General features: G+C 40.4%; 1 protein-coding gene across 16 annotated transcripts in view; it reads right to left on the bottom strand.

The window, feature by feature from the left end:
• SLC4A7 (solute carrier family 4 member 7) overlaps positions 1 to 10,279 on the bottom strand; it is a 101,592-nt gene that overhangs the window by 76,597 nt on the left and 14,716 nt on the right. For 3 of the 16 annotated variants that reach the window (XM_037727764.1, XM_017498244.2, XM_037727759.1), the window contains exon 1: positions 784 to 1,841. The exons of 10 other annotated variants lie outside the window; for them this stretch is intronic. In XM_037727764.1, the coding sequence (XP_037583692.1) occupies positions 784 to 816 (33 nt within the window). In that variant the 5' untranslated portion in view covers positions 817 to 1,841. Of the gene's footprint in view, positions 1 to 783; positions 1,845 to 10,279 lie in introns of those variants that run through there. 3 more of the 16 variants (XM_017498247.2, XM_037727761.1, XM_017498245.2) reach the window with 3 other exon arrangements.

Raw genomic sequence — 10,279 nt, forward strand, 5'->3', positions numbered from 1 at the left:
AAAAAAAAAAAAAAACCTAGATCATAAATTTAAAAACCCAGCATCAACATGTGACAAAATCAAATTCAATTCAAAATGCAAATCCCAGCAAAATCAAACCAAGTTTTGTTAGAAACAGATTTATACCTTCATAAGACATTTTACTAATTCCTCTCATAGTTATTTATCTTGCCTGAAGAAGCAAAATGCACAATTTATATTTCTGGTCAAATTATCAAAAATGACACTTTACATGCCAAAGGCAAAGTACTACGAGTAAAGGATGTTAAAAGACTCCTTTAAAATATATGGTAAATCTAGTCTAATATTCTTTTTGACACTCTGAAGTTTACAAAAATCCATCAAAACAGCCATCAGAGATCCCTGTTACAAATTTTTTTTTCCATTACGTAAGACATATGGCTATTGCCCAAAAGTAATGCCTGTCATAAATTATGATTAATCACATAATTTCATAGTTATTGAACACTTTAACTTCAAAACATACTTAACCATTAAGAAAAAGTGATTTCTTTCCTAGTATCTCAGCCAAATAATTTTTAAAGACTCATTCAAGTAATATTAACTAACCAAAGAGTGAGTGTTATAGAAGAATAAAGATGCTATGAACATTTTTAACTTTACACACAGAATTACTCTTCAACAGATGACATCCACAGCCAAGGACACAGAGGATGATACTATTCTAAGCCAGTGCTAATAAGCCTGACATTTCTTCGAGCTTCACTATTCAACTCTGACTCAAATTGTAAACAAAATACAAGATCTTAATTAGGTACATACAGGTAACTTCTTCTCCAGGCGAAATCTTTCCATAGTAATACAGAAATGCCTTGTTTTTGATGATGTAATGCAGTAAGTCCCTTGAAGATTCCAGGGACAGTGAGCACATATCTGATTTAGGTCACTGTGCTTTGCAGAGATGAACTCTTCTAAGTTACTTTTACGGCGCAGCCAATCACTGTGTTCTAAGTTACCTAATCTTCAAAGCTAATAACTACAACCTACACAGGGTCACAGCATAACAGATTTGGAAAGTAATATACACATTTAGTTTTAAGTAAAAATACCAAGAGGAATGCAGCAATCCATTTTCAACTAAAGCCTTTCTGCAATGTTAGTACAAAGAGTGCATACTCTAAGAATACTTGTGGATAGATGTGTGAGAGTATCTATACCATAGAGAAGATACTTTCAAAACTATGCTCAGTTAAATCTAGACCTTTAATTAATTTCAGAAAAAATCCAAAGGTGTTTCTATTTGAAAAATTTCTCCTTTTTAATAATACAAAATTTATGCCACCTCACATGTAATTGTATTAATAAATGGATTAATAAATCATATTATAGTTTATAATTATCATTTTAGCCAAAACAAAGTGTTAATATGGACAATAGTTAGAAAAAAAATGACACTTGGGATTTTCCACATTCTTAAAAATTCCTGAATATCTCACAGGGGCTTTGTTTATACAAGTTACCACATCAGGATTAAAACGGAAAACTTCAAAATATTCATTCAGAATCATTTAAACAATAATAAAGCCATTACATGTTAACATACTAACATTTTAATAAAATAACTTCTCAAAAACAAGACAAAATTTAGTGGGAAGAATGGCTCTGTTAATTTTTACATATTGAACATATCTTAATTTTTACATATTTAACTTCATAGAAGACAACTGGATTCTCAAAGGTACTTCTGTAGTCAATCTGATGTGATCTCTCCTTGGCTGAAGTTCATTTAAAAAAAAAATCAAGGGCTGGGCGCTGTGGCTCACATCTGTAATCCCAGCACTTTGAAAGGCAAGGTGGCTGGATCACAAGGTCAGGAGTTCAAAACCAGCCTGGCCAATATGGTGAAACCACATCTCTACTAAAAATACAAAAATCAGCCGAGCGTGGTGGCAGGTGCCTGCAGTGTCAGCTACTTGGGAGGCTGAGGGAGGATAATCACTTGAACCAGGGGGGTGAAGGTTGCAGTGAGCAGAGATCATACCACTGCACTCCAGCCTGGGTGACAGAGCAAGACTCCATTTTTATGAACATTTATTTTGTCATTCAGAATATTAAAGCAAAACAAAATGGCTGAGATTTAATAAGATAACTAGTTTTTACTGCTTCACTAAAGTGCTCTTTGTATACACAGATTTGCTTCTTGGTACCATCAATTCTATAAGGTAGCAAATAGATGATATTTAATATTTTCTATAAAAATATCTATATCCCATAGCTAAAATCTTACTACCCTGCTCATCCTGGAGAATTCACTGATGATATGCACTAAATACATAACAAAATAAGAAATGTAAAACTAATACATCAAACAGAAAAGATACTTTCTTTTAATCTTTCACAACTTTACGTCGGGAGACTGACTGTAGGTAGCATGTCTTATACTTCAAATACAATTTGAAAGAATGCCACAAACTTCAAATACAATTAAGTCTTCTCAGCTCCTCCAAGAACAGAAATCCCAATAACATCAGCAGTTATAATACACATATAATTAGTTACATATCTGAAATATTCACCCTTATGATGTATGACATACACTTGGCAAATAAACATAAATCTGAAGACTCAAATATGAGAGTAAGCCAAGTGTCATTCAATTATTTTTTAAATTCTCAATACGTCAAGCCCCCAAAGAACATCTGCAAATAATCAGGTTAAAAACTAGTTTCTGGCCGGACAGGGTGGCTCATGTCTGAATCCTAGCACTTTGGAAGGCTGAGGCGGGCAGATCACCTGAGGTCAGGAATTCAAAACCAGCCTTGCCAACATGGTGACCCCACCTCTATTAAAACACAAAAATTAGCAGGGCATGGTGTGTGAGCCTGTAATATCAACTACTCTGGAGGCTGAGGCAGGAGAATTGCTGGATCCTGGGAGGTTGAGGCTGCAGTGAGCTGAGATCACACCACTGCATTCTAGCCTGCGCAACAGAATGAGACTCCATCTCAAAAAAAAAAAAAAAAAAAAAAAAAAAAAAACCATTTCTAAAATGACCTCTTGAAATATACTTCCTGTGGAAAACCCTGGCCCTCCCCACCAGGACTTAAGAGCTTAACCTGCTGGTCAAGCACATGTCTGCCCCATTCCTCTCCTCCCCCACTGGATTATAAAAACCAGAAGCATAGGGATTTGGGTGGGAGGAAGGGAAGGTTAAGCAACCCAAGAGGAAAAAGAAGAAAGAAACTAAGTGCATGTACCAACTTTTTAATTTCCCAAATACAAACAAAATGTTATATATCAAAATACGAACGACACACCTCTCCAACATTTCCCATTGTAAGTAACACTATCATGGACACTATTAAACCAATATTCCAATAAAATTTTTAAAAATCAAGGTTTTAAAAAATCTAGGTAAAATAGGTAAAGTTAGTTTACTATGTTCTTTGATAAAATAAAAATATAAAGTAACTCAACAAATAAACTGCAGCTTTAATCAATAGGCTTTCATTTGTCTAATTATTCAAAGATTTATTTTCACTATAATTTTACTGAATAGCAGGCATACACAGAAGTCTCATTTGGCCCCTCGTTCCGTTTTCAGCCTTCTTGCTAATGTTTTTATGCAAATAGGAATATATATGTTCTTACAAAAAGAGAGCATTCGTTACACACTTACTGTTTTATATATAACCTATATTTTTTAACTTAAGGTACATTTTTAAGTAATTTATCAAATTAATCTATAAATGGTAGAAAAATCCAAGGTTACAAAAGTGCCCCCAAATAACCAAGCATTCCTCCCATTCCCACTTCCGCTTATGAGCTAGAACCACATTCTGTTGTGTCTTGTAACTATTTTTGATTGCTAGAGTTACCATTATAACTTTAAATAATCTATTTTACATCTTGGTTTATCAATTTTAGACAGTATCTGTTTGTTCCACAAAAAAGAAAAGAATTTTCTCTAACATACCCATATCTTTTCATTTGCAATTTGCAATCTCTCTGTCGCCCAGGCTGGAGTACAGTGGCGCAATCTCTGCTCACTGCAAACTCTGCCTCCCAAGTTCAAGCAAGTTTCATGTCTCAGCTTTCCTAGCAGCTGGGATTGCCAATGCCTGCAACCACACCCTGCTAATTTTTATATTTTAAGTACAGATCCAGTTTCTCCATGTTGGCTAGGCCGGTCTTGAACTCCTGGCCTCTACAGATATCCACTCGCCTAAGCCTCCCAAACTGCTGGGATTACAGAAGCCACTACACTCAGCTTATGTTTTTTATTTTTGTATCAAGATTCATAACATTTACATTCTATTCAACTAATAAAGCCTTCTAAGCTATGTCCTCTGGTTAATTCTAAAAACTGACAGCTCATATTAATAAGCATTTGAAGTACTAGAATTAAATACTGTATTATCTAGTGCAGAACCAAGAATTAAAATTGGACCATCTGAATCAATGTCACCAAATCTCTACTGCTCACAAGAGACTATCTCAAACATTAAAGTCAAGTAGATCCCTCTCTTAATTTATTATCAAGTGTGTTTTCCCCTAAGTTGTCTGAGTGATGTTCAACTCATATTATTCCTTTTTCATTTAAGAAGGCCTTGAGAAATATGCTTCACAATGAATATATGGGTAATAAAGACAATCTTTTCATGTTCAAAAATCATTTTACCTGATATGTATTTTGGATAGATACCTTCTCTCAGGTACTATGCCATGGCCTTTAAGAATCTGGTGCTGTTGACCAGAAGCCTAATATCCACTGGGTTTTTGTTTCATCAAGATGTGTCTAGATGTGTCTTTTATTATTCCTTCAGGATTCCCAGTAGACCTTTACAACATGACTCCAGTATAATGAAAATAAAACAAATCTGTCAAGAAGTGACAAAATTATAACCAGATACCAAGAGTAAACATATTAAAGTGTAAAATACTAAAGATTTTGGCGGGGCGCAGTGGCTCACACCTGTAATCCCAGCACATAGGGAGGTCAAGGTGGGTGGAACACAAGGTCAGGAGTTTGAGACCAACCTGGCCAATATGGTAAAATCCCATCTCTACTAAAAACACAAAACTTAGCTGGGTGTGCTAGCAGGCGCCTGCAGTCCCAGCTACTCGGGAGGCTGAGGCAGAAGAATCATATGAACCAGGGAGACAGAGGTTACAGTGAGTAGACATGGACCACTGCACTCCAGTCTGGGCAACAGCAAGACATCACCTCAAAAAAACAAAACTTAAAGATTTTGCTTGTTACGTGAGCTGTAAGATTCCACTGTCTGTAGGAAAATTCATCAAATTTGATTGTGGAGCTAATGTAAGGAAAACAGAACAAAAAACAAAATTATGTTTATTTGCAGATGATGTGATTGTGTACCTAGAATGACAGATTCAACCAATCGGCACAAATAAAAACATTCATTTGACCAGAACTGGTGGTTCACCCGTGTAATCCCAGCTATTTGGTAGACTGAGGCAGGGAGAACTGCTTGAGCACAGCAGGCACAGGTTGCAGTGAGCAGAGATGGCAGCACTGCTACTCCAGTCTGGGTGACAGAGCAAGACTTCATCTCAAAAACAAACAAAAACCACATTCATTTGAAGGTAACCAATTACAAGATAAATTAAAATCAATAGTTTTTCTTTAATTAAGCAGTAACAGGCCAGGAATGGTGATAATCCTACTTTGCTAGACCAAGGCTGGAAGACTGTTGAGGACAGGAGGTTGAGACCAGCCTGGGCAACACAGAAAGACCTTGTCTCTACAAAAGGCAATAACGATGCTAGATGCGGTGGCTCACACCTATAATCCTAGCACTTTGGGAGGTCGAGGCGGGCGGATCACGAGGCCAGGAATCGAGACCAGCCTGACCAACGTGGTGAGACCTCGTCTCTACTAAAAATACAAAAATTAGCAGGGCGTGGTGGCGCGTGCCTATAGTCCCAGCTACTCAGGATAGCTGAGGCAAGAGAATCACTTGAACCCGGAGGCGGAGGTTGTGGTGACCCGATATCGTGCAACAAGAACAACAACTACTACAACAACAACTAGCATGCTCCTGTAGTCCCAGCTACTAGGGAGACTGAGGTGGGAGGATCACTTGAACCTGGGAGAGAGAGATTGCAGTGAGCCCAGACTGTACCACTGCACTCCATCCTGAGAAACAGAGTGAGATTCCATCTCAAAAAATAAGAAAAAAGAAGAATACGAACCAAGTAATTCCCTTAAGTGAAAATACAAATGGCCAATAACTAAAGGGACACGCTCACTAAATGTTTAACAAATGGAATTTAAGACCCATCAGACTAGGAAAACCAATTTTAACGAACCACACATGAGATTTTATTTTTTTCTTTACCTTTTTTTGGGGGGGAGGGGGGGCGGGAAACGCAGTCTCCGTCTACTGCCCAGGATGGAGTGCAGTGGCACAATCTCGGCTCACTGCAACCTGGGCTTCCTGGGTTCAAGACATTCTCCTGCCTCAGCCTACCTAGCAGCTGGGACTACAGATACGCGCCACCACGCCCAACTATTTTGTTGTTGTTGCTGTTATATTTTCAGTAGAGACGGGTTTCACCAGGTTGGTCTCAAAATCCTGACCTCGTGATCCGCCCGCCTCGGCCTCCCAAAGTGGTGGGATTACAGGCGTGAGCCACCACGCCCGGCCTCTGTAATTTTTTAAAATTCACATTTAAAACCAGTAGAGGCAGGCAGATCACCTGAAGTCAGGAGTTGGATGGAGACCAGCCTGGCAAACATGGCGAAACCCAGTCTCTACTAAATATACAAAAATTAGCTGGGGGTGTGGCGGGTGCCTGCAATCTCAGCTACTCAAGAGGCTGAACCCGGAGGTGGAGGTTGCAGTGAGACGAGATCGCATCATGGTACACCAGCCTGGACGACAGAGCAAAACTCCACCTCAAAAAAAAAAAAAAAAAGAAAAGAAAGCTCAGCGCGGTGACTAATGCCTGTAATCCTAGTGATAGTGCCAAGTAAAAAGGGTTCCCAAGCTAAGCTACCAGCAGCCTGCGCACTGGGAACATGGGGTGGAGCCGCAAAAAGGTCGAGCCATTTGCAGGGGGAAGAGCCTGGCCCCGCCTGTTCCGGGGTAGTAACGTGGGATTCAATTGGTGGCCTAGCAGAACTCCTTCTCACTTTGCTGTGTTCTTTCTCTTGGGACTCTACGAGGCAATCTGCGCACTGGGAGGATGGGGTGGAGCCGGGAAAAGTTCATGCCATTTGCAGCAGAGGAAGAGCCTGGTCCCGCCTGTTCCGGGGTAGTCAATTGGTGAGATGGACAGCCGGTTAGGAGGGCTCCATCTTACTTTGCAGTGTTCTTTTTCTCTTGGGAGTCTACAAGACAATCTGCGCACTGGGAGGATGGGGTGGAGGCGCGAAAAGTTCGCGCCATTTGCAGGTGGTAAGAGGCCGGCCCCGCCGGGGTAGTAACTTGGAACTCAGTTGGTGAGATGGGCAGCCTGTTTGCAGGACTCCATCTTACTTTGCCATGTTCTTTTTCTCTTGGGAGTCTACGAGGCAATCTGCGCACTGGGAGGATGGGGTGGAGGCGCGAAAAGTTCGCGCCATTTGCAGCGGAGGAAGACCCTGGCCCCTCTTGTTCCGGGGTAGTGACGTGAAATTCAATTGGTGAGATGGATAGCCTGTTAGCAGGGTTCCATCTTACTTTGCTGTCTGGTCGTTTTCCTTTTCGACCAATAAATTTGTAACTCCCCACCTTTCAAAGTGTCTGTGTGCCTAATCTTTCCCTCCCTTGTGACAAGAACTCAGATTTGTCTACAACATCAGCACTTTGGGAAGCCAAGGCGGGAGGATTGCTTGAGCTCAAGGGTTTGAGAAGAGCCTGGATAACAGTTGAAACCCTGGAAACCCTGATCTCCATCAAAAAAACGCAAAAATTAACCCGGCGTGCCTCTAATCCCAGCTACTCAGAAAGCTGAGGCACAAGAATCACTTGAACCCAGGAGGCGGAAGATACAGTGAGCCAAGATTGCGCCACTACACACCAGCCTGGGAGACTCTGTCTCCCCAAAAAAAAAAAAAAAAAAAAAAAAGAAAAAAAAAAAAAAAAAAAAAAAAAAAAAAAAAAAAAAAAAAAAAGCTGTAGTTTTTAATATCACATTTTTGTTTTAGAAAGGATAAAATCCATTTGTGAGTTTGTTTATATGAACACATAGAAGGCTACATAGATTAGTCTGTTTCAACAAAGATGTTTCTCTAAAAACAGTAAAGACCTATTTATTCAATATATTTAATATAAAAGATAACTGATAATTCATTAAGAGTGCAATATTAAGTGACACTTTAGTCCATTCTTCAAAATTACTATCAAGACTGGGCGTGGTGGCTCACACCGGTTATCCCAGCACTTTGAGAGGCAGAGGCCACCAGATCACCTGAGGTCAGGAGTTCGAGACCAGCCTGGCCAACATGGCGAACCCCCGTCTCTACTAAAAATACAAAAATTAGCCAAGCATGGTGGCGGGCGCCTGCAATCTCAGTTACTCCAGAGGGTAGGGCAGAAGAATTGCTTGAACCTGGTAGGCAGAGGTTGCAGTGAGCCGAGACTGCGCCACCACTGCACTCCAGCCTGGACAACAGAGCTCCACTCTGTCTCAAAAAAAAAAAAAAAAAAAAAAGGGCAAGCGAGCAAGCCAGCCCAGCGCAGTGGCTCTTGCCCGTAATCCTAATGAGAGCACCAAGTAAACAGACCAAGATAACCTACCAGTGGCCCGAGCACTGGGAGGATAGGGTGGAGCCGCAAAAAGTTTGCGCCATTTGCAAGAGGAAAGAGCCTGACCCCTCCTGTTCCGGGGTAGTAACATGGAATTCAATTGGTGAGATGGACAGCCTGTTACCAGGACCCCATCTCACTTTGCTGTGTTCTTCCTTTTCCTCTTGAGAGTCTACGTAACAATCTGCGCACTAGCAGGATAAGGTGGAGGCGCGAAAAGTTGGCGCCATTGGCAGGGGCAAGAGCCTGTCCCCGCCTGTTCCGGGGTAGTAACATGGAGTTCAATTGGTGAGATGGACAGCCTGTTAGCAGGACTCCATCTTCCTTTGCTGTGTTTTCTTTTTTTATCCAAGAAATTCGTAACCCCTTACATTTCAAAGTGTCTGTGTGCCTGCTCTCCCGCCCGTGTGATACGAACCCGGTTTTGTCTACAACACCAGCACTTTGGGAGGCCAAAGCAGGCGGATTGCTTGACCTCAGGGGTTTGAGACTAGCCTAGGCAATGTAGTGAGACCCTAGTCTCCACCAAAAACACGAAAATTTGCCAGGCATGCCTGTAATCCCAGCCACTCGGGAGGCTTAGCCGCGAAAATCGCTTGAACCTAGGAGATGGAGGTTGCAGTGAACCGAGATCGCGCCACTGCACTCCAGCTTGGGCTACGGAGCAAGACTCCATATCAAACAAACAAACAAAAAAAAAAACTACAACCAATTGTTTCAAGTAGATACAACTTTAATAACAAAGCAAGTAACATTTTTGAAAAAGCATTTCACAAGTTCAGCTACCTACAGAAGATGGTTCAAAATTTTCCTAACCATTTTCCCATTTTCTAAAACCGAACTGGTAGGCACAGTAAAAAAAAAAAAAAAAAAAGTAATAACATTTTTGCTGCTTTGCAGTCATTAAATTATACAATCAAATTAACTGATTTAATTCACTTTAATTTGATTATATAATCAATTTAAGATTTTTTGAAATCTGTAAATTCAGGAGAAAGAAATACTAAATGGCTTAGAATTCGAATTGTGAATTTCAATCAGCCAAAGCGGGGGGAACCTAGAAATTTTAAATTAGGTGGAACACTGTACAGGAATTAAAGTGATTAAGAAAGCATATGCAGTAGCCATTTAACTTCCCTTTACAGATGGGGAATTACCTTTTCGGTATAGGAACATAATACAGGAATGTAACTAGATGCAAATGATACTGCTGAGAAAGCAGAGGACCTGTGTTTCTCTGTATGTCAGAAAAGTGGCGGGGGGGGGTACAGAAAAGGTGCACAATTTTAATTATGAGAAGATACGTTTTAAATTCTTAAATTTTTTTACTTTCTTGGCCAGGCACAATGGTTTACGCCTAGAATCCCAGCACTTTGGGGGGCTGAGGCGGATGGATCACCTGAGGTCAGGAGTTTGAAACCAGCCATGCCGGTAATCCTAGCACTTTGGGAGGCCGAGCCGGGTGGATCACAAAGTCAAGAGATCGAGACCATCCTGGCCAACATGGTGAAACCCCATCTCTTAAAAAAAAAAAAAAAAAAAAAAAATGGAGAAAAAAT

This window comes from Cebus imitator, unplaced genomic scaffold, assembly GCF_001604975.1.
Source record: "Cebus imitator isolate Cc_AM_T3 unplaced genomic scaffold, Cebus_imitator-1.0 Scaffold239, whole genome shotgun sequence".
Taxonomy (NCBI): Eukaryota; Metazoa; Chordata; class Mammalia; order Primates; family Cebidae; genus Cebus; species Cebus imitator.